The 25,000-nt window shown below is 38.4% G+C and overlaps 3 protein-coding genes across 3 annotated transcripts; all 3 read right to left on the reverse strand.

Annotated features, from left to right (window-relative positions):
* Positions 1 to 6: 6 nt before the first annotated feature.
* esyt1a (extended synaptotagmin-like protein 1a) lies at positions 7 to 9,697 on the reverse strand (the record flags this gene model as incomplete). Its single annotated transcript, XM_055158805.1, has 19 exons — positions 9,518 to 9,697; positions 8,696 to 8,718; positions 5,568 to 8,612; positions 5,096 to 5,137; positions 3,859 to 3,993; positions 3,669 to 3,742; positions 3,413 to 3,485; positions 3,252 to 3,341; positions 3,114 to 3,169; positions 2,878 to 2,998; positions 2,533 to 2,709; positions 2,013 to 2,095; positions 1,800 to 1,848; positions 1,456 to 1,545; positions 1,285 to 1,380; positions 1,140 to 1,211; positions 971 to 1,057; positions 748 to 897; positions 7 to 144 (listed from the first exon to the last, which is right to left on the reverse strand). Coding segments are annotated over exons 3-19 (1,833 nt in total), but the record flags the coding sequence as incomplete, so codon positions are not given.
* Positions 9,698 to 9,961: 264 nt separating this feature from the next.
* Positions 9,962 to 14,119, reverse strand: LOC110164640 (proliferation-associated protein 2G4-like). The gene is made up of 13 exons (XM_020929725.2): positions 13,916 to 14,119; positions 13,196 to 13,324; positions 13,001 to 13,106; positions 12,854 to 12,923; positions 12,672 to 12,764; positions 12,534 to 12,597; positions 12,050 to 12,128; positions 11,608 to 11,686; positions 11,396 to 11,529; positions 11,221 to 11,315; positions 10,962 to 11,089; positions 10,779 to 10,832; positions 9,962 to 10,693 (listed from the first exon to the last, which is right to left on the reverse strand). The coding sequence occupies exons 1-13, from the start codon at positions 14,001 to 14,003 to the stop codon at positions 10,634 to 10,636; spliced, it is 1,179 nt and encodes a 392-aa protein (XP_020785384.1). The 5' UTR covers positions 14,004 to 14,119; the 3' UTR covers positions 9,962 to 10,633.
* Positions 14,120 to 14,548: 429 nt separating this feature from the next.
* Positions 14,549 to 23,303, reverse strand: erbb3b (erb-b2 receptor tyrosine kinase 3b). The gene is made up of 28 exons (XM_020930099.2): positions 23,222 to 23,303; positions 22,046 to 22,200; positions 21,774 to 21,960; positions 21,546 to 21,671; positions 21,411 to 21,473; positions 21,178 to 21,296; positions 20,844 to 20,985; positions 20,644 to 20,757; positions 20,458 to 20,575; positions 20,308 to 20,381; positions 20,140 to 20,230; positions 19,803 to 20,005; positions 19,548 to 19,680; positions 19,379 to 19,472; positions 19,102 to 19,259; positions 18,976 to 19,029; positions 18,748 to 18,889; positions 18,548 to 18,667; positions 18,069 to 18,167; positions 17,786 to 17,971; positions 17,377 to 17,532; positions 16,714 to 16,789; positions 16,463 to 16,609; positions 16,295 to 16,392; positions 16,056 to 16,226; positions 15,914 to 15,982; positions 15,569 to 15,848; positions 14,549 to 15,492 (listed from the first exon to the last, which is right to left on the reverse strand). The coding sequence occupies exons 1-28, from the start codon at positions 23,301 to 23,303 to the stop codon at positions 14,666 to 14,668; spliced, it is 4,284 nt and encodes a 1,427-aa protein (XP_020785758.2). The 3' UTR covers positions 14,549 to 14,665.
* Between the last annotated feature and the right edge of the window lie 1,697 nt (positions 23,304 to 25,000).

Consider the following 25,000-nt stretch of genomic DNA (forward strand, 5'->3'; position numbering starts at 1 on the left):
TGGTCGTGTTGATGGTGGTTTGGATAATCCGCTCGGCCCCATTGGATTCAGCTCTACAGGTATTCCCCCTGGACCCATTCCAGACCCAGAGGACGAAGGCCGAGGAGGGGTGGTAGGAGTGGCATCATCACTTAGCCACAAAACCTACCACCAAAAAGTACATACAGAGGTCATGGGAAGCTGTGCTCTCAAAGTAGTAATGTTTACAAACAAAAATAAAAAAACATAGACATCCACACATAACATGTATTTTTATGTGCAGTAAAGTTCAAGTATTTAGACACTGAACCATGTTTTCATCTATTTACCAACAGGTATATACATGATATGGGCTTGCTAAGTCTAACTCACATCTTAATTTTAGTTTGTGCATCTTGTAAAGATGCAACAGTCCTATAAATAAATAAACACCAAATCTAAAAAGTAACCCACACATTTTTCTGTAATCTGAAACCGGTGCTGGGTTTCCTCTGTGGTGGAGCTGTTCCAGGCCTTTACAGCAGCTCTGTCAGATTTCCTATGTGTTTTTCCCTAATCCACTTACTTTTGACCCTCATTTTAAAGAACTGTTGCTCATGACTTTTGATCCAACCTGTGTGTACTGTCACATTAAAGCTGGGCTGAGTTGGCACTTGAAGCTTTATCTTTAATCTATAACTAGAATGAGTTTTGAAGGGCAGTAAAAAATATCACCACTTAGGTCACTGTTCAAATGACTCTTTGCTACTAATACCAATGGATACTAACCCTTAACACCATTTTGAAGTAGATCTTGCTTGCCAAGCCAGAATTTTCCAGTTGAAACCACTGATCCAAAGTCAGTTTGGGAGAGGAGAGGAGATTACTCAAAGGAATACTCAGATTGCCCAATGAAAATGCACGGTCATCATCTTTGACCTGACGAAACACACATATAGCAACTTATAAAAATATATAGACAGAAATTCTGTGTTTTTAGTCATGTACATACTTGAATGTCAATCTCTTGTTTGCTAGGATCTTGAATGAAGAATGTAAAAGCATCTTCCCATGAAGGATTTGTAGTCCCATAACAAGTCTATTGGTTTGCAAAAGAGTGTATTAGATTATATAAATTCTATTATTTATAGTATTGAATAAAATATTTTTTCTCATCATACCTTGCTTTCTTTAGTTGTGTCCTGGACAGAGATCTGCACCATAGGACTTGGGTCTTTGTTTCCTTTTCTCATCTGAAAGATAATGCAATCCCTTATGTGAGCTGCATGCTTCAATAATACCTTTTTAGAGTTATGACAGTCTTACAGGCAAAGCATGAGCCTGATCAAGATAAACAGCAAGGATAGCTGCAGATGGAGGGTCAGTGGTTCGACTGGTCAAATTCTGATTCTTTTGGATGACCTGAGATCAGTAACAAACATGAGTAGGATATATCAAAATAAAATCCACATAGCCCTCTCAGCATCCCATTTCTACCTCACTCAGTCTCTCAGCAGAGGACAACAGAGAGAGCCACTCCAGTCGGAGGTGTACACTGCCACTTGGGACGTCCCGTAGATTGAACCACTGTTACACAAGAAAGGAGAGTATTAAAAGCATAGTTCCTATTTGAAGAAACTGCAGTTGGCACAAACAAAGATCACAAGAGGATCACATGAAGACTTCAACTAGGTCACATGCTGAGGATTACACCAGCTTTTTTCCATCACTTCTATGATGATAAAAAAAATTAATAACATAATTTGAAATGTGCACTGTGTGAAAATGTGTTTTTAACCAACATTAGTAATGACTAACAGAAGCAATGTTTCACAACTTACATCATCCACAATCCTAGCATTTTTTACAATGTCCAGGTCCACCTTAACCCTGAAAGAGAACACAAAGGAGCAGCATACAATCAATCAGGGCTGTTACTCAAAGATGCACATGAAGTGGCTCTTTAAATTGTGGCCCATTCTAGCCATAGAAGAGATGGGAGCATGAGAGGCACATAGAGACAGATTGATAATGATTGATAATGAAGAAGCTACCTGCCCAGGAAGTCATCCTGGTCTGGGTCTTTGTCAAAAACTTCCACCTCCAACTCCTGACCAGGCACTTCATGGACAATCACCTGACATACACACACACATAAATGGATGTACACAATACGCACCACAAAGATACTATCATAAGCAAGCACCTACAACAGCAGGACATAGCATGCAAACAGAATATCAGCAGCTACATTTCATTGTTGGTCAATTTCTTGTTTAGTATTAAAAACAAGAATAAATGTGACTTTGAAAAGGCATTTTAAATGCTGTTGAACTTGCATCTCTCATAGATAGAGGCTTCCTGTTACAGATGAAAAAGATAATATCTGAAAAAGCTGCCAAGAAGCAAAAGACAGCTTTTTAGCACCTATGACCTGCAGCCTCTACAAAGCAAGGACACCAACACTGAGCAGGTGCAACCAGAGAAATGGGCAATCTCCAGCTTTTGGAAAAGACAGTTAATAAAGTTATTAATTGATTCTCTGTATTGCTTGTACTCTTATTACTCGCTCACCTCAAACATCTCTCTCCATTGTGGATTCAGATTGCTGTCCACATGATGAGATGTGAACACCTGGGTCCCCACACGCAGCACAGCGTAAGGGTCTGACTTTCCATCAATTAACCCTTTAATAACAGTGTCCTTTGCTGTCAGGTTCTCTGCCTCCAGCAGGTGAATACGCACTACCCCCTGCAAATGGTACAGCACAGATAGTCACATAAGATCGATAGCAAAGCTTCTAAATACAGAATAAAGGGAAAAAAATGTTTTGTGATGTCTGGTTTGTCTGGTTAAGGGTAGTGCATAAAATACATATTCATCAGCACCATTGTGCTTTGTTCATTATGTAACAGTTACCCTTGGGAGAGGAGAGCGGAGCTGTGCAACAAGAAGATTGGAAACCAGGGGAATCGTGAGACGATTGGGAAGTACCAGGTGGGAGGCTATAGCATCCATAATCATTGTGTCCGACATGGCACTGTGAATGAAGGCACGTGGGTGAATTCTGAGATCCCAATGAATCCTATTTTATGCGACTGTCACATGCATATAGCCATTTTATTTTCATATAAGCAATAATACTTTAAGCTTACTTCAGTCCCGGAATATCCAAGAGATTGGTTAATCCTGTCCAGTTAATGTCCAGTTTCTATAAGTAATGATTACATAATTTAAAAATATATGTATTCACATTTTTTTTAATAATATGTTATTGGTGCCAATATACTTACTGGTCTACGGATAAAAAACATTGTAATGGCTCCAACAAGTGGTACATCTCCAATTAGGGGTTCAAGAATGACACGCAGCTTTCCATGGAGCTAGACAAAAAAAAAAAACAATAACTAAGACTGACCTTTGCTATTAAAATAATGTTATTTAATATGTTTACCTGAACACCTTTCACACCAGCTTTACAGAAGTACTTTTTGATTTCCACATTGATCTCAACATCGCCTGCATAGCTACAAGAAGAACAAAAACTAGCTTGAACCCTTAGATAAACTTTTGCTACTACAGAGAGCTTTTGTACTCAGAAAAAATAAATATTTACCAGCTCTAATATTTTAGACACCAACTAGTAGCAACCCAAGGCTAGACAGACTGGTTGCTAACACTCTATTTAGCAGGATGGAAAATGTTGTTACCTCACATACAAATCCAACATAACTTGTCTTTTATCATGTTCTGTGTGAGCCTTTACGCCAGCAATCTTCAGAGCCTGAAAAGACAACAGCTGAAGCGTTCAACAAAGCAAATGAACAGACTAAAAATGTAATTAGTATATTTAATAAGTAATTCTAATATTCAGTGTAAAATAATTCTGCATATGCATACCTTATCCCCCAGATTGACTTTGGTGAAGCTTAGAGTCTGCAAATGAATGCTTGATGCTCGGATAGATGGAGCAATAGTCTCAACCAACAATTTCTCAAGGTACTGCCCGATAAAAGGCCAAGCCTGCTGTAATATCTAAATAAAAATATTATAGTTAACCTGACTGCCAGTGTATGGCTACAAATTATTACAAATCTGTGCAGAAACATATTATTAATAACAATGCAAATGAAATAGTCTATCAAATCTAAATTGATTAGTCAAAAAAGTGTAACTGTACAAATATAGATTTACCACTATGAAGAACTGTACAATGAAGAAATTTACAATATACAATGCATTGGTACATAATATTACTTCTAATGCCACTTTTTTAACGGTATAGTGCAGTGATTCTCTCACCGACTACTACTATCCACCAGATGTGAACCAAGTCCATAACAATACCAGGTCTAAATGGAATAGAGGACAAAAATGTGGAGAAAACTGAAATTAGGGAGACACTAGAACTGCAGAGGACACCACATACCAGCAGAATGAGCCCTTTCAACATTTTGAAAACCACAAGTGTAGTTTATAATATAGAATTTGGACTCAGGACAAGTAATGCCACATGTAATACTGTCTCTTTGGTGTGAGATTTTGTGCATCTATTTTAAGTGTAGGAGAATAGTGCTAGTCCTGTTTATGTTAAATGTTTTAAACCTTGTGACCCATTTCCTTCTTCTAACACTTCTCCAAACAGCCATAATGCTCCTGGGACCAGGACCCTAAACACAACTAACCATGGTCATGTAAAGAAGATGTAATAGGAGTATTCACCACTCTTTTTACAGCGTTTTCTATTTTTTGGTGCATTGTTGCTTCCATCTTAATTACATGCACGCATTGAGAGAGAAAGAAGGGAAAAGGCGCCACCATTACAACGTGCATCTTCTGTCACTGAGTTCACTGGGTTTTCCCATTTCACAAGGGCAGTGGCATTTAGTATTCTATCCACACTTTCACAGTGAAGGTGCTGTACAGGCAGAGGGGGATCCTTCAATATAATCTCAAGCTCTTCTTGGTCACTTCATTATAGCTCATGATTATCTGCTGCAATGTGCAGGTTGCAGTCTCATCACCAAACTGCACCACTATCAATATTAACCAAGATCCAAGACAGTTTCTGTCAACTTTCATTGAAGTAAAGTAAGTCTTTATTTATATAGCGCATTTCACAGACATAAACACATACCTTATTCAGCCACTCCACTTTTTCAACATCTGGAAAATTGACCTGTGAATTAATAAAAAATATTGAAAATGAGAAATATAATCTAGTACTAAATGGCTTGCTGTAGAATAGGACGATCATGCCCTTGCTAAAATTATATAAAATGGCCTAGAAGGCTGATTAATACTTAAGAGGAAGATTGTTGGAGAATTTAAGTTTTGGTGTTCAAGAAACTGGAAGGTCAATAATGTTAGAATTAGATTAATGCTCTACTGTGTCAGTTTTATCTGGTGATAAGCCATATGTTACGGCTTTTTGTGCAGTAAATCCTGACAGGTTTTGGTTTTAGCTGATGGGTGTTAGTATTTTTCAGCTTCCTCTGGTAGTGCCAAACCGGATATCTTAATACGGGTTTGAAATCGATGATAAGTGAATACAAATACGAGCGCTTCATTAAAATAAGTGACTGTAAAAACTACCAGAAGACCCTTACCCAAGGAGGCAAATCCCGTTTGCTCCGGAAAACCTTTGCAGTTGTGAATTCCCTTTCATTCTCCAGTAGGTACATTGCGGATTTGAGCCTCATCACTTTTTCCAGCCGGCTGTGTTTCCATCCCATGTAAATCATGAGCGCAAGTAGGACCACGCTGATGCTGCATCCGTAGTACCCCGCCAGGTACACGGGCAGCAGCGCGCCCAGGCATTTACCGAACGACCACAGCGCACTGACAGCTCTCTCCCCGGGGGGATGGCTCGCTGAGGCCATCTCCGCAGTAGGATCTGTGGTCGTCATCTTCCAAAGATGCTAGGACAGACGGGTCCAGCCTTTTGCTTCTCTTTGACGGAGTGGTAAGCGCCAGACGCGCTGTACCACAGTTTAATAAACCGAGGGCATCGAGGAAGCACGTAAAATTAAGATAATTTAACGCTCAAATACTTGTGCGTGTTCACGCACTACCATTCACTTGCACAGCCCATCTACCTCATTCTGAATTGAGCGAGTGACTAGACCCACGAGGGCGGGCTCTACGTGAAACCCTCCTTCATAAGATCCAGTAGAAACCTTAGAATTTACTTGTAGCGTCATCCACGAAATCGGGAGGAGTCCATTCTCGTGGTAAAACTGGCACCATAAATTACGTTCTCAGTTAGTAGGAACACTAAGATCATCGTTATCCGCTTTACATAAGAAAGACGTGCGCGCAAGCGCTTCTCTGGCCATGCAGGTTCACATTTACAGCTCAGTAAATGTGAACCTGCTTAGTCTATAGCTCACGGATAATAACCTCCAAACTCACCACCACAGTGACTACCACTGCCATGGCGATACTTTTTACGGAAGAGCAGTTTCAGGCTCGACACTCATTGTGGCCTGGGAACAAAACAAACACCTAATCCTTGGTTGTGGTTCATCTCCGCGTGCCTGGCAACCAAACCCCAGCGGATTATAGCCTCCTAGTCGCTTAGCAGTGTTTGTATGAAGTGTACTTTGACCAATTGACAGAGGAAATTTAACCCTCGTTAAAAAAAACTTTTTTCACGCAATTTTTTATCATAAAAAATGTGCTGGCAAAAGCTCAGATTTTGATATTTGTCCAATCTGATCAATGCAAAGCACATTGGTGCTTGCTGTTCTTCACATAGCAGGCCCAGTGCAGGTCCATCCCAGACACAGCCCAGAGGAGCAATCAAGAGTGTGGTGCACTTCAGAGAAACAGGGTTACACCGCCTACAGCGTCTGTGGCCACCCCATCTAAAGGTGCTTCAAAAGGCTATTTTATACTCATTATTCAATAGCCTTATTTGCGTGCACATACGTGCACATGCAGACGTTTACACACTTGCACACACATGCCCACGTATATGCTCACACACGTACACACACACACGTGTACAGTGATTTGGGCTACTGTCGGTACATGTTTAGCTTCTGTGTGCTGTTTTAGGATTGTATTTATGGTTTCTTGATAAACACTAAACATGGACGCTGCGCCGGTCAAAGAGGGGGAAAAGCATTAAAACAATCTTCACTGACAGATGTTCAAGATGAATATAGTTTTGGACAAAAAGAAAAAAAAAAAAAGCCAAGTTGAAATAAACATTGATGATCAGTTGCTGACACTTCTTGATGAGAAGTCCCTGTATCATTATAATGCCAGAGTCTGGACATGCTGAAAACTCTGATCTGGTGGAGAGCAGTAATCACTTTAAGTCTGAAGCAGTTGCATTACTTTGCTGCTTTGCATTTCACATTTTGGAAAGAAATCATCATCTGACTAATTTTCAACCAAAATCAGTGTAAATTCAAAGCAAAAATAGCATTTAAAGGGTTCAAATACGGAAAACTGCAATCATATTTTGTGTCAATATTTAGAGCTGAAGAAGCTGAAAAGAAAGAGGCCAAAAAAGTTAAATATAATATTGAATAAAAATCTTTTGCGGATATCCAAATTCGGTGCACATTTTATGCGCTTAACGATAAACCTGTATTTCACAGTACACAAAATCTACCAATGCATAAAAACGAATGTTGGTGCCAATTATATACCTTTACCAGGCTGCAAGAAAACAGCACAAAATAATTTGCTTTGCATTTATCAGACTAGACAAATACCAAAATTTGTGCAAATACTATGCACATTTTATGCACTTAACGATTCTATCGCGACAATCTGATGAACAGTGTACTGACAGTCTGATGTGATCGTTGAACAGAAAGTTTACACATTCTCCAAAAACCACCACCTCATCATATTTCATGCTATTCGGATAAACGTGTACATAATTATCGACCAATTAAAAGTCAGAAGCACGCAAAATGCGCCGAACTCCGCCAGAGGGTTAAAAGTCAGCAGTGTATTATGCGTTCAGCAATGCCTGTGTAAATTCAGCGTACAGAAAATAAGGAAATTAATAGCGCGGAAATCAGTTACATATTTCTCTGGCAATATTAGAAGGAAGTTGTGGTCATAAATATGCGAACGAAGTGACTTCTACGTCGTATGACCAGCTATGCAGACAGAAGTTACAGTCATTGTGGGGACCTTGACCCTGAATTCTGGATGATAAAACAGTAAAAGCACCAATATGACTGCATGCATTTTCTGTTTGTTTTTGTTATACAACAGTTTATAGATGTAAAATGTTACAGTACAGTAGCTTACAATTTTAAAACGCTAACAGTGTCTATACCCATCATACTCCACAACCTAAATAGCTTTAAAAAGACCGGATCTAATATTTTATGTATTATCAAAAACCTTCAATCACAGTATGAAGAAGTACACATGAAAAATTTGATTGGACATGTAAAAGGTCCAGAACATTTCAGATCAATAGCCTACTGTCCAGCAGGTCTATTATCAGCGATAGGTGTTCTCCAGGTTGTTTCTCCCTGTAGCCCCTTGTTCAAGAAGGCATCACAGGTCTTGGAAGGTCAGGTCGGTCACAGAGTCTAGTTCATTTATTAAGAAGTGAAGACACTGTGAGGATTGTTTACTTCGACCTCTGTCTCATCTTTCTTCTTTTGCGCTTCAGCCTATCAAAGAAACCATTTAAGGTGGTATACATTTAACCAGAGGTAACTGCAATATCAAAATATTTCCAAATTATTAATCTCACCTGCGCATGCGCTTCTTCCTCCACTATGAAAACAAAAAGAACACATTGAGTCAATACTGCAAATACATTCATTCTCACATTATTGCTCAAAAACAATTTATATTAAAACATTGGTGCATGGTAACCAATCCCTTAGACATGACTACATCATTTTAATGTAATGTCTGTGTTTTGATTTTGGAGGTCATCAGATGGGTCAGCTCACACAGAGCCCAATGCTTCCACATCTGTTAGAATTTTTTTTTTTTTTTTTTTTTTAAAGGGTTAAACATCCCTAAATGCCCAAGCTCCCCTATTTTATGGAAATTGGGGGGGGGGGAAATGTACACTTTGTTTAGGTTAAATTTGGGGCTTCTTGTTATGATAATGATCATACACAATACATACATTGCTGGATTATGAGATTTGAGTTTGGTTTTAATAAACCTGGAGAGCTAGTGCCTTGACCTGCAGATGGAGTACACATAAAGGTTTCTCAGTAGGCTACATGGAAAGGCCATGTTATGTTGGCTGCATTTACTAGGATTTTCGTCATTTGGGTTTAAACTATAGGCCTACTACTTTATACAGTCAATGGCTTAATACACCTTGATTTCAACACTGAAACTGGCAACCCAAATACTGGATAATCATTATTGTAAAAGGCATATTTGATTAGGGAGAAAACAGGGCCATGGGAACATGGGAACATTAGAATACAAGTTTGTTAAACTGAATAACGTTATCATTAGTGTGTTTTTTAAATGACCCGCAACGACTGCTAAAGCGAGCAGCTACTACCCGTGAATGAATCCACTATCGCATAATGCGTAATACACCGACCTTTGCTCTCATTTCGAGGAGACCACCCTGAAAAAAAACATTAAAAAGACATTTTGTTTGGATGATGAACAAAAATGTAGATTTCAAATGGATTGTGCACGATGCAAACCTAAAACATTCCAGTCACTGCGATATCGCCTCTACGATAGACGTAATAGTTCTGCGTCGGTATTTATGCGTCAGGCTGTTCGAAGTGAACTATGGGAAATTGAGTACATGGTCTTATGGTCAACAAAGTTCCTGATTCAACCATGGAAGTACTAGTTTAGGGAAGACAAATAAAAAAGAAATACAAAAAAATATACCAATGTTATACACTATTTACAAACATGTCCCTTTTGAACACCCAAAGCTAGTAATATTTGATTTAACAAAATTGTATAACTTAGCCCACAGGCTAAGAGCTAACATTTCATTGCAAAATACAAACCAAACCCTCAAAAGTATGTCATGTGGCTTTTTAATGTTTCCAAAAATAGTCTCTGATAGTTGTTTTACAAAGGCATCCATAAGTTTAACAGGTATGGAGATCTTATGTAAACACAGACGATAAGGAATTGGCTGTGGTACAAACACTTTATACTTATACTCACAGTTGAAAAGTCATGTCAGTTTTAAAAAACAGCCATATCTAGTGTCCTAAAGATACCCAATTGAAATAACATTGTTTGGAATCCAAATATATATTTTTGATAAATTGTAGTTATCGTAACACAGTAAAATGGTTTGATATGTATGAATTCTAACGTATATTCACACTTGACATGATAGGTATCATCATCCCATCCTATTTTTAGGTAAATTCATTTTATAATTTTTTTTATCTTTACAATTATAGTGAAAAAGTGTGAGACTTGATGTCAGTCAATTGATGGAAGCATCTAGAGACATAAATACATGCCTCTCATTGGCATACTGCCTATAACCATCTCAGGACAGTGGGAGAAAACATGGACCTAGAGAGTGACAAAATTCGGGAGCAGCAGCAGCAGCACCCCAAGTTAACATTTGTTTGAATTACTCAGTGGCAGTTTTCACAAGTGCCTCTGTTGGGACACAAAGAATTTGTGATTTCTTTGGGACATCAGATCTCAATCACCAATTATTCAGATATTTCTACTCTGCTTCTTCAGTTGATGCTGCTTGTCCAGTTGCACTCTCAACAGTTTTTGAAGCCTGCAAAATATTTATATTTATTTACAGACTGCTTGCATTTACAGAAAGAAATAGCATGTACAAAATGATTATTTACACTTATTACCTTCTTTTTCTTTTTCTTCTGTGCCTTTCGGCTAGCTGAACTTTGCAGCAAAGTCTGTGTGGAGCCAAAAATAATACATAAATACTGTAACCTTAGGCTTAACTCCCAACCTATTAAACTGGCAACTGCAAAGGCAGTTTTTTGTTTTTTACATTTACATTTTATGCCATGTCAGTCATTTACCTTGAGCTCTGGATCCTCCACATCAAACTCTGACTTGTAGTGTTCTGGCTCATAGAGGCTGTTTGTAATGCGCAGTGGTCCATTAGCCATGAGCAGCACAGTAAATTTAAACTGAGCAACAAATTCACCTACATGGAGAAAGTAAAACAAAGTGGCACATCTAAAATGTTGGATTAAGGAAATACTGCATAAAGTGAATCAATCGTAACAATTGAACATATTATAGAGTCATATAAAAATAAAGTTGGTAAACAATCACCTTCTTTCTCTTGTAGCACTGTGAACGGCTGCAACAACTCATGTTTTGCACACTCTATCACTCCTAACTTAGCTTTTCCTTCATCCTCAAAAGCTCTGGGGAAAAAATAATTTTAAATTGAAGAACTTTTTTTTTTTTTTTTTTACACATTTACAATTCACAATAAAATAATAACCTCAGAGTAAATGGCATTCTATCAAAGCGCCTCTCCATTTCACTGAAAAAAGCACGGGAGGTCTTCATCTTCAAGCCATACACTTTGTTCGGATCCCTTTTGTAGACAGTGGTCCTTTGTCCCCCATCCTTTGCCTTTGTATAAAAAAAAGTGAATTACTCAAGTTTTAGATATGTTTTTTAAAAGGAATGAAACATAATTTTTTTTTTTACCTTTCCCTCTCCTGTACTGACAAGGACGTCAATTGCATACACCTCATGCACCTCAAACTCAGCTTTTTCATGGTCCTTTCTGTTAAAAGTGAGAGGTGTAAAATGTTTGTGTAAAAAGTTTTTGAAAAGTACAAACGACATTAAAAAGGCACTCTAATTTTTCTGGTGAAGGGTACACCACATGGCCCCATGGCGATGCTTGCTTTGCTTAGAAATGTTCCACAGTATGGCAATAAACTTGTCCATCTTCATGGAGAACAGCAGGTGGCGCATGAGGCCAAGTTACAAACTGGTTCTGAGAAGAGGGGACGCCATTCAGATGCTAAAGAGATACATTTAAAGCCGTACTGTGGAACATTACAGTGAATGCAATGCCAGCTTATTAGAGGTCTCAAAGTGATGTGCCCAGCATCAAAAGTGCACCTAAACTCCAATTTCTTACTTTTGCTGGTCAGTTGGATTTTGGATGATGGTTTTCTCCCCATCAATGACATGTTGCTTTAGTTGGTGAGACAGCATACCTGAAGAAAAGAAAAAAAAAAAAAAACACATGGCCTTATTTGACAAAAAAAAATGGGCAAGGCCCACCTAGAGTTTTGTTCATACAATTCAAATGAGATTTTGTTTAATGTTGCAAACCAGCAAGTAACCCTGGTGCTGTTAAAAAAGGTCCAAGAAGCAGATAATTATTGGATTTTGGTGTTAATGACACCACAGTCAATCTTATTATTGAGAGAAGAAGGTCATAAAAATCAGGTATAGTACTTTTAACTCTTAATTGAAAACTATGAGTTGACCTCTTTTGAGGGTTAACAAACTCAAGTTTGGGCTAAACCTGCTTTTTAAAACAGGGCCACTATAGTAGTAGTGGTAATAGATTTTCTTCATGAACTTTATACTTTATAGTTCTTACTCTTACTACTTACCTTCTATAGGGGAGCATTTGAATGACTTTGAAATCTTGTTCCAAGCTTCTGTAACCTGAGTGTTCTGGTGGATAAAAGTTCACGAAGGTAAAGATTGAACACAGAGGACCAATGTAAAGTTATACAGTATGGTTGTACCTGGTTTCCTGGTTTCACAAGACGCAAAGCAGCTTCAGCACAGAGGTGTGCTGCTTTGATAACGTCGGCTTTTCTCCCAGTCACAGGATTCTCCTAAACCAATAAAAGAATTAAAGAATATACATTAGTACTTGCTGGTCAGAAGGCTTGGTTTAGTGGAATAGAGTGCATCAGAAATCTACCTTGGTAACTCCAACAACAAAGGTGTGTGCCACGTTTGAGATGAAGCCATCGACATGCACACCCAAGTCACTTCAAAGAAATGCAGATTAAGTATGACACAGAAATATAAACTTTAGGAATAAATATAATTGTAAATGGTATGTTACATTTTTACAAGATCTCCATCCTTTAATATGACATCAGGGTCACTCTTCAGAGGAGAATAATGGCAAACGCAGTTGTTTATCGAGACACAAGTTGGAAACGCAATACCTGTAACAGAAAGGCAGATAAAAGTCAGTCACAAAGAAAGTAACAAGCAACTGCAACGTAAATAACTGATGAATAAAATATACTGTCACCTTTCTTCATTTCCTTTTCCCTCTTAAAAATTTTTCCAGCTTCTTGCATGATGAAAGCATCTCCTTTTTCACAAAGACTTAACACAGACACTCCCGGTGTAGCTGCTTCAAATACAAGCTTTAAAGCCCCTGCAAAAAATATTATTTATAGATTTTGTTAATTACAAGAGAAGTCTGCATAAATAAAAAATAAAAAGTATTCAGCAGTTCAGATAGCTGCTTCAGAAAAGAGGACGACATAATACTGCTTTTATCTCAAAATTATTTAAAACCTCGACACAGTGATCAGATATGGACTGAATAAGAACCCTTTAGCCAATGTAAGTACATTTTTTATTTCTTGAATTCTAAAATGCTTTAGATTAGGGATGATAGCTATAAAGTGTAAACGTTTGTTTAAATGAGGCATTTGAGTTCTTCAAACTTGCAGTGGTCATCATGCATTGAACACGTTAGCGGCTAGCTCAACTACAACTGATAGCTAAAACAGACCTAGCATAATAGGCTACAATGGCAGCACGTTGAGACGGGACTTTAACTCATATTCCTTATATCGCATGCTTGTATATAACAGCTGCTGTAACATTCTGTGGAATGATTGGCGACACTTAAAACTAAACCACACAAACAGCTGCTCGAGTACGAATAGCTTGCAATGCTAGCTAACATGAGACTCATACAGAAGTGTTCATTCAAAACGACACGTTGTCGGGGTCTTACGGTTAGCTATTTCGGCTCCCATTTTGTACTTGGTGACCACCACATCTTCTGCAATTGTTTGCTCTGGAGTGTCCTCGTCTCCAGACATGTTGGCAGTGTGCTCACGAACTCCGCGGAACTTTCCCTTCCGTGGGTGTCAGACAGACAGAGGAAAGACCACGCTGCAGTGTACCGCCCGAGTACTCCGGCTGCTGCTGCCTACGAGTGACAGACAGATCCCGCCTACTGCCAAAGACACGCTGTGCTGTCAAGATAAATAAACCAAATCGTAGGTATTTGCATAAATCTTTGGTATCTTGGCATTTGTGATAACTTGGACCCATGTATTGTTAATAAGTACCACAGAAATATGAATATTCTGAAGTTAATCCTGGTCAGTAAAAATGAAATATCAAGTCAATACCATTACTTTACGGACGCTCCAGCTCCACGAAACCAGAAATGCGTTGTCTATAACCATCTCATAAACCCTATTTATCACATTTGAACAAATTGAGAGCGATTACGCCAAAATTAATACAAATAAATAAATAAATAAATTGTATATTTATTAAAATAGCATACATAATTAAAACAATAATGTCAGGATGCTAAATAAAAACCGACAAAACAGTAAAACATTTATAGGCCCTGAAAACAGTAAAGGATCATACAAAATGACTTCTTCTATTCCCCCTCACAATTATGGAAATAGGCTGTGTTGAGTGAAACTGTTCAGTGTTGCTCTCCCAGTAGTAGGAATACATACTATTAGATGCGAAGAGCATCTGGCTTTAAGAACAGTCTGCTGTGCCAATAATCTGGGTTATCAAAAGAGGTGTTATTCTCGGGTTCCCCTATAGCTGCACACACCTTGATGTATCCCTCAATCCCTGCACACTTGGTACCGCCCAGCTCCTCAGAAACTGCCTTGTCTCTCTTTGGCAAGTTCTGGTACATGGGCTGTTCCCACCCATTGGACCCACTGGTCATCTCCTCATAGTCATCTTCCTTTTCTTCTCCAGTAATGGGCACATCTGGTTTGGTATTGACAATAATGTCTGCATGGGTTTGTAATTCTTGACATGTTTCTTCAGTTTCTGCTGATTCCACCAATGATGTCTCACTTTCTCTGCTCTTTAGACTGGATTCATTTTCCTCCAGTGAGTTGGAACACTTTATATCTAGATATTCATACCTGTCAATCTGCGGGACTGCCTCTTTCTGTTCATCTCCAGTCCCAGTATTTCCATAAAGCACATTTAGCTGTTCTGCAACCTCAGGTTTCACTGCAGCCTCTGTGCAGTCTTCATCTACAGTTTTGTTTGTGACAGAGATGACTGGAGTTTCCATGTGACTGACAATGTCTTCTAAAAGTAATGGCGCAATAGATGTTGGAGATGGTAAAGTTGTCATTTTATAACCAAGAGCCACAAGAGGAGCATCAATCTTGGTTGTGATGCCCCGAGTTCCACATGAAGAAGCACTTCCCTTTTTACCCATAATTTCATACTCTTGGGGCTGTTTTATCATCAAAGGGGATAAATTCTTCATAAAAGATTTAGAATTTTTCTTTGTAGGGTGACAAATTCTACGAACTGAAATAAAGTAAAATTAGCTGTTTTATCAATGGAAATCAAACCTTACAGACAATAACAGACCATTAGACCTTACCTCTTTCTGTTTGGTCACGTGATCCTGGCAGAACATAACCATAATGATCTATATCTTCTCCTGCTTCTGTTGTCCACACTCGGAATGAACATGGGCTCGATGCTGTGGACAACTTCCTGTGTTGATTTTTTGTTTTGAAAGTGTTATTCCTCTTGGAGTCAAGCCTAGATCTATGAAAACCAGTTGCCAAACAGTTTTCCTCAAATACTTCATGTCCCATGACCCCTGATCTTTCTGGTAAAGTTTGCACTGAGTTTAGACGTGGTCTTTGGCACCAGAGCTGGGAGAAAGAGGAGTTAAATTTATTCACTTCAATTTAGTTTAACTCTGTGTTTTTGCTTGTACCTGCTTGATACTGTCTATAGGACCAGTCATCGGTAGATATCCAATAGGTCCAGTCTGAGAAATATCACTCTACAAAAAGGTTTAATTTTAGAGTTTAGTTTCTGCTTTTTAAGCATTTGTAAGCTTCAGTTATTTTTCTTACCCTATTTGAGTTTAGCCTAGAGCGATAATGATTCCAGGAGGGAGAATGATATAAGGGAGGTGTGGCTAACCCCTCTTCTAAAGCACAGTCATCTTCATCATGGAAATTTGTATCCAAGCGTCCACGATCCAGCTCTCTGTGGTGGATGTCCTCAGCTGAAATGTCAGAGACCTAAAAGCAACAAGAGTTAATACTTGATAGAAACATGCTTTTGTATATTTTTCTTCCAGTTATTCCACCTTAATCACAAGGTATCTCGATGGGTCCCTAGCCATTCGTGTAAAGTCGCTAACCAGCTCTTTGAAAGTGGGCCGAATATTTTCATCAATCATCCAGCCTGAAAATAGTGTAAAAGTATAAAGTATAATAGTAATGTGACTTAACTTATTCACAGCAAATTAACCCACATTTAACCATGACCATGTAGACATCTATGGTGCAGATCTGAGGCTGTGAGAGGCGCTCCCCCTTTTCCAGCAGGCCTGGGACATCCTGAGGTAGCACGGACGCATATGGCTCCGCCCCAAATGACATCATCTCCCACACTGTCACCCCTGTAATATTAAAATGTGTAAAATAAAATTTGTTTATTTAAATGTGTCTTCAACATATTTACTAATCATTGATTTTTTATGACTGTAATTTGTATTTCATTCACCATAACTCCAGACATCACTTTGATGACTGTATCTCCGGAACAAGATGCTTTCAAGTGCCATCCATTTTATCGGAGTCTGTGGTAAAAGATTAAAGATCCAATATTTCAGGATAAGGATTAGGATTCTTATGACCTTTTAGCAATGTTATAATGTTGTTATCTTATATAGTAGTGTTGTGTTTGGTTTCATTTCCATGTTTGAGTAAACCTGGTTTATTAATCTGTCTTCATTTCCAAGCTCAAAATGCTTTGTTACGTCATTGAGTGGTAGTCTTCGAATTAACAGCTACCTTTTACCCTTTGTTCAGTATAGATTGATATATGCAGGGCTGAAATTGTCCAAATTATTGTAGTGAAGGGGTACAGAGTTTGAAACACAGTGAAGCACTTCCCGTATTACCCCATAACATTACAAGGTAGAACTGAGTGTTTCATTTTAAGAGAAGATCTCAGCCTAAATATACAGTGTTTGTGGGTTAAACATGTGTGAGGGAAACAAAACACAACTCCATGCACTTTTTGTTGAGGAAACAGCATTACAACAGATTGGAAAATAGCATAATATAAGCATTCTAACCCCTGCAGATTAGTTTGGGACCATAACAGTAAAAATGGTAGTAAGACTAAAACATATTGGGTAATGACTGAATGAGTCACAGTCACCTTGGTGTCAATATAAACATATTTCTTGTCATCTGGATAGAGGAGGTCTGCAACACCATAGTCGGAGATCTGAACCTGGTAGTCACTCTTCAGCAGAATGTTACGTGTTGCAAGGTTTCTATGGACCATGCAGTGCTCCTCAAGATAGTACATGCCCTGAAAGACATTTTTATATCATGAATTTGGGCTTCACAATATTATGAAATTATTTTAAAGAAATTGTTGTTGTTTTTATTAACCTTATTCATAGCAACAAAAATATATTAATAAAATAATAGTAAGCCATAATGTTATGTATCTTCAGACAGAGGTGTTGTAGTTGGTTTATTCTAGTTTGTGTAAATAGTAATTAGTAATACACTTTAGTTTTCAATCAATATATTGGCATCTTTAATACATGTCCTCTCACCTTGGCAATTTGCACACACCAGTTGAGTAGGCGCTGCGGGTCTAGCCTGTGCTTGTTGTTTCTTACATGATCCAGCAGAGAACCTCGAGAACTAAATGGAGTCACCAACTGCAGGCTAACCCCCGGACAAATGCCCAGCAGTCTGATGACATATGGGTGGTCCAGGCTTCCCATAGACAACATGTGCTATAGAGAGGGAGAAAAATAATTTTTATAAATCAAATCACTGCATTAAGGGCATGTTTAGGAAGCTAACAATAACAAATAAATATTGTCTTCTTACATCAGTTATCTGAGTAAAACTTTGGCGTCCAGTGCAGTCGTGAATGGTCTTAATGGCGACAGGGATTTTAACGGATTCACCTTCTGGAGTCCAAAAGCCCTAGAGTTGAGTTTACAAAGTGACATTGGTTTTGAAAAAAAAAAATTGTTATCACACATTTTATTTGTATTAAATGTAAATGCTTGAAATGAATATTCTAAAATGTAAGCGAAGTGTGGGTGATTGTATATGTATATATACATTGTAAATGTATAAGCTTTGCTTCATCCATCCCCTTTTCAAACCATTCATGTTTGTATCTGCATCTGTACTGATAGGTTGTTATATCAACTGTATGTGCAGGTTTGAAATAACTAAGTATTTTGTCGTATACAGGTATATGATATTATAAACAAACTACTTAGATAAGTGGGTTTGTCTAGAATATTCCATATTGAGGCAGAAGAATGAGGGAGTAGAGGTTTTCATATCTACCTTACCTTGTGCACAGTGCCAAACACTCCTGAACCAATTGGTTTGATTTTTCTTAAGTCTGAAGGACGCAGAATCCTAGCTTGAACCTTGGTCCCTTTCTCTCCAGGACCTAAAGGTTCAAAACTCTGAAAAAAAAAGATTATGTTAACGTACAATCTGTTTCATATTTGTAAATTAAACAAACTTTTTAAAAATTACTTCTCACCTCTCCACTCTCCAGATACCTCCTCATGGCTCTCTTGCGGCGAATGGCAAGGCCTCTGTGGTACAGTAGGCCAAGGAAAAACACTACTAGACAGAAAATCAAACCCGCTGGGACACCTAGAACTATACCTGTCATCTGACCACTGTAGAGAAAGCAGAAATAGATCTACTACTATACCAGCATTTAAATTTACATTACCGTGGCTTTGCCATTAGAGGGAGCCCTTACCTACTAATTGCCAGTCCGTTTTCTAAACAGTAGGACAGTCCTGGACCCGAGCATCTAAAAGACATCCTATAATGTAGCGTGAACCTCATCAGCATATATTTATGTAAAATAATTGTAAAAATTTACCCCTGTGTGCAGTTGGGGTGACATGCTTCACAGTGACCCTCTCTGTTTGGATATTTAAAAATGAGCCCCTTCTGACCATCATTTACTCCAGCCGGACATGAGGACATGCAGAATGGTCCATCCTTAAAGTTAATGCAGGCTATGCACTCATCTGCACCCTACAACATAAAGGTTATTTATTTGGGTAAATGAAAAAATAACTTTAACATAGTTTTCATGACAATTTTGAGTCTATCAGACAGCATTTGATCAAGTATTTTGTTCAAATTATGCTTACTGGCCCGGAGCAGCTGGCCTTTCCATACTGAGGTCGACACTCTGCATGACAAGGCACACAACCTCCATCACGGTTTGCAAACTCCCTGGGAAGCCTGTGCACAGTGTCAGATGTCAATATTTTCATATCAAGAGATTTCATGACACAAAGCGAAAAACAAATAATAGACCCTCTGTGGAAGTTACAGCTGTTCACACAGGTGCCATCTCGACTGAAGTTTCTGCAAGACAGACACTGGTCTGGCCCAGGGCCCCAGCACCCAGAGTCTGAACACAGTGGATCACATACATGGCCTTCTTCAACTGCAAGAACAGACTTGTGTAAAAAGCACTGGAGTAACAGGTCTTTGACAGGTCCTGTGACGCTGAGCAGTACAAACACTGGAATAAAATATTTAGGAATATGCATATGCAACAGGGCTCACCACAAGTGTCCTGAGGTTTGTTATTGTTGATGTTGTTGACTCTCACTAGACTGCCTCTGAACAGCTGGGTCCAGTTCACAGTGTCATGGTAACACAGGTTTTTATTCTGACTGATGTACACACTGCCATCACTGATCTCTCTAAGAGAGCGCAGGCCCAGAGATGTGAGGGAGGGGATCCGCATCACCATCAGGGAAAAGCGTCTGTGGCAAATACATATGCCTTTTTATATATATAATAGTATTCTTTCATTCAAACCAGATATTCTGAAAATTATTTTATTCAGGAGACATGTCTTATAACTGGGAAGGTCAGCAATATAAAAAGCAGAACTTACTTGAAGAGAGATCTCCCTTGGATTGTTGTAAGACTCGAAAACACGGACAAATCATTGAGTTCTTTTGGCCAAGACTGAATATTCAGGATATCTGTAATGACATCAAACAAAAACTACAAAATCAACCTGTGACTTAGAATAATTTATTTCACATCTAATCATACATACCGGTGATTTCTCTGACTGTTCTGAATATTTCCAGCTTTTTAGCCTCTAAAGGTGGGATCTTTTTAAAGTCATCTCTGAAAATCAAAACAGGAACCATTATTTTGACAATGTCAGACATCTTACAAATATTATAGGACAAAGGACAACTACCCCAGAATCCCTGTGACGAGGAAATGCAGGCTGCCCTGGATCTTGGTGCAGTTGATGAAGCTGTCAATGTTACTGGAGTCCACAGTCTGTCTGTGTTCTGCACCAGTGCCTTCACATACTACATGACAAAACACACATATTAAATATAATTAATTTAAAACACTGAATCAAATATTTGGTTCTTACCTTTGGGACAGAGTCCGCTGCAGAGTTCACACTGTCTCTGGCCTTCCCTCTCCACCTCCATCTTGTCAGGAGGACAGACACTGACACAGGAGCTGCCATCCACCACAAAATGAGCTAGATAAACATAGCAAAGAATAATGACATGAATGAAGCCATAAGTCATAGGTCTTTTACATGAGGTCTGTAGGACGTTAACTTACTGGGGCATTGTGAGACACAAATGGAGCCGTACTGATATTTGGCATTGGGATTTGGTTCCATTTGAAACATCTGTTTGTTATAGATTAGATTCTGAGGGCACTGTCGCACACAGGATCCAGAGTCATTGAAATGACGACAAGCCTTTGCAGAAAAAAGTATTGATTAATTAATATAGAAAATAAAATACCAAAAAAGTATACTTTTCATGATGTAATTCTTCTTATAATATGACATTTAATAAATGTCGTTGCATGTTTATAAGCATGCAAATTTTATAGTTCAGAGTTAAATTTTTTTACATTTTTTACAGTTTTATATTTAGAGAGTTTTTACAAAGCAGTCGACGTCCAGAGGGCCCTGGCACCCTGCTGCACACTCGCTATGGCAGCAGTCCCGTGGGCTGGTCCCAAAGCAGCGTCCATTACACTGAGGAGCACACACTGTCTTTGTCACTGACACAGAGGAAAAAAAGGAGGGTAACCAAGGTCACTTGGACATAGGGCTCAGGTCAATGGGGGACTGTGCTCCAAAACCAAATAAGTACAATCAAGTAAATAAGATCTCACATATCTGACACTGGTTTTCATTTGGACCCCAGCAATAGTCTCTACAGGAATGGTGACAGGGGCCTAAAATGATGAATGACCACATAGTAAAAATGCACAGGATACATATACAATCATATAAACATTTAAACCAACCTTTCTCTCCATTGTACTGAATCTCTATTGGTGCACTATTGTCCCTAATTATATCTTGCCAGAATATCCACGGACCATAGCTCAAATATTTGTTATTTATGATCTGAACTCCTCCTTCCAGGATCTCTGTAAAACATATGTATAAGATGCTGTTATGCTTAACAACTTTACTTCAACATAATTCAAATATCAAATACTGATAAAAAATGTAATACAAATAAGTTATACCAGTAAGATTTTGTAGACCTAGCTGCCTTAGGCCATTGGAGCCATCTTTGGGATAGTTAAAGAAGACAGAAAGGGCAAATCGCCTTTCATACAAGTTGTTGCCTCTGATCACCCGTAGCTGCCCTAAGGGGATGTCTTGAAAATGATTCATAGCAATGAGGACATAGCCAGTTACTTCACGGATAGTCTGGAGAAATACAAAAGTAGACCAATTGAACTAAATGAAATAATCATGCATCCAAAATCATGTAACATTTCAATTGCTAATTTACCTTAAGGAAGGAGAAGTCCCAGTTGCTTTCAATCTGAGTGATTTCCAGGTTTCCCATGACGATCTCACAGCCATCATATCGATCTCTGATGAGGTTATACTGATTTTCCTGAGATCCTGTGGAGCTAAGTCCATTCTGAGTCCCAGGACACACCACTGCAAAACAAACATTTTGAACAAGATAACAACAAAAAAGTATTTTTTTTATAACACTGAGCACATTGACAGAATTATGTGGTGATGGCATGGCTCATTAGTTGTGTGCTAAATATGGGTTGTAAGCTGTAGATTTCTGATATGTTTGTAAAAAAGGGATATGTTATCAGTATACACACAATGGCATTGCAGGATTAAAGTAATTAAGAATAAGATCCACCAACGCAGTGCAACCCTACAAGTTTTCAAACCACAATAAAATGTGTTTGCAACTAAGGAATCTGTAAAATGGTTAGGGGTTCAGCAATTTGCAGCAAGTGTTAAGGGCCTTGTGTTGCTGATGCCGAAATTGAGTGCACTGGGTCGTCTTCAGTCCTGGTCTGGTTCTGGCCTGGGGCAGCAGAACCTCCTCAGACAAAGCAGTGCATTGTGGTAAAGCTCTAAATGTGAACAGTGTGTCAGAGGGAGCAAGAGTGATGCAGTGACAGACAGTGCTCCAGTGTGTGAGATGTGCATGTAGTATATGTGTCCGAGGGCTCTGCGTCTCTGAGATCATACCGTAGGACAAAGAGCTGAGTGTGGAGGGAGCACACTGGCAGGAAGAGATACAGAGTGAGCACAAAAACACATGTACACCAGCTTTTTCAGGGACCAACATTCTACTAGCATGTATGCATCTGCACCTGGTTCTGCTGTTACAAATACTCATGTTGCTATATTAAAATTACTTTACACAATTTTTAGTTGATCTTTTTAAAATGAGTTTAGCAGGATTGATGCAATCTTACTTGGATTATCATTCGTTATATGTTACATACAAAATCCAAACGAATTATACTGCAATAAATCAATAAAACTGTAATAATAAACAGTTATAATAAAAGGATAAGAAATTTTACTTTTTACACAAAAAAAAAATTGTTATGGCAATTCCTTCACTTGGATATCACGAGGTTATAGATAAGCATTAAAACTAGACTAAGTATTGTAGCGTTCAGCTAGTATTCAATACGTAACTTACTTTCATGCGACTGTGACGTTGTTGGTGTAAAGATGGAGAGTAGTGTCACGTACGCTAAAGTCGCTCTTCGCCATTGAAGCATCATGAGGCCGATTCTGTTATCACATCCCAAAATATATTACCAAAAATGCATGATGTTTGAAACTATAATAATTCCAGCGTTTCCAGTAAAAGAGAAAATATAAAATGTGCCAAAACAAAGTAAAAGACAGGCAACAAGTTGCTGGACGTGCTGATGCTGGTATTTCCCTCCCAGAGAGTGGCACGTGATTGGCCAGTATTCCCAGCAGCCAATCAGATCTCGGTCCGTCTTTTTTTCCCCTCCCCCCTGAACCTAAAATAAAACTAAACGCTATTCATTTTCGTGTTGCTCATGTTTTATGTAAGAGATTAGGAGCAGATATTTATCCTAAGCTAAAATCTTGAATCAAGTTCATGAAACACACTTGTCTCTATTAAAAAAAAACAGAATATTATTTAATAGTTATCACCATTAGCCATTCAATGATTTTAGTTCAAAATTTATTTTAATAGGTGTTAACATCGAAAAAGCCTGAGCCTGTATGCAATTGCGTCTTTTTTATGTGGTGGTATTTTGGTTGGTGTTGTCAGCTGCTGCATGAGGAAGCTGGGCTGTAGACCCCTCTGTTCTGAGTGCCTTCACTGTTCCTAGTCCAAAGAGCAGTATTGTCTGCACAGCCCCGTCAACTGGTTAATCACTTCTTTGATGCGTATGGAGCAGAAAGCTACAATAGGAACATTGTCAGACTGTCGAGTGACTTCTCTGAACCCAAAACTAGATCATGTTTAATTTCTCTTTTAAGACATGGTTAGATTCCTATGATGCAGGATAATTTTTTCTCCACTCACTTTAGTCCTTGTAGAGACTTAAAGAGAACTGGGATGAGACTGGGACTAGATCAGAACAATAAGGTCAAACCAAGTCTAAATGGACTGGACCAGGTTTAGTTACATGTTTTGTCAAACTTATGATGTTATGTGTGAGGGTGCGACACACTTGTACTTGTTGGATTCTGGTTTGAGCTCAGTTTAATCCAGAAGGAAATTTTGGTTTGGTCCTGTTCCAAATTCAATGCCAGTTTCAATGTGTGGTTGAGTGTGAACATTGTGGGAACTAAAATCCATACACATGCTGAATTCAAGGGGACATCGTTTAGGGGAAGAAAAATTAGGTCCTAGTGATATCATACCTTCAATATTATGATACATTTACACTGTAACAGTTTAAAATGTTCATTAATATACATTGCCCCTCTCTAATAAATAAAACAACATACTTTAAAGAAATGTGTTTTGCATCTGAAAGTGTCATCTGCACAAATCAGGTTAATGAAAACACACCACCAAGAAACAGAAATCCAAGATCAATAAATATGAAATAAATACTTAAATATATTAACATGTATGTTTTGTATGATCCAGTGATATTGATTCATGTTTTTGTTATTCAAGGTAGCCCTGGAATAGAAAAGACTAACACTGAACTGTCCACATTTCTCTGTCCAGCAGGAGGAGGTAGTGTCTCAAGATTTTGACAAGGAACTGGATGCTACAGGGACCCCATTCAGAAACTGTATTCAAATTATTAATGAGCTCTTTTCTCCCCTAGAATAAAATCAATTCATCATCAATTAAATGTGATATTATCTAGAGGCACTGAATTGAAATTACATTTAGTCACGCTGTTGAATAAGGCCACTGTTCATTTTGTGACCTATTGTCTGTTACCTATTTAAGTGTAGAGTCCATCATTAATTT

The sequence above is a fragment of the Boleophthalmus pectinirostris genome, unplaced genomic scaffold (genome assembly GCF_026225935.1).
Source record: "Boleophthalmus pectinirostris isolate CB_2022bp ecotype Guang Dong unplaced genomic scaffold, ASM2622593v1 HiC_scaffold_221, whole genome shotgun sequence".
NCBI lineage: Eukaryota > Metazoa > Chordata > Actinopteri > Gobiiformes > Gobiidae > Boleophthalmus > Boleophthalmus pectinirostris.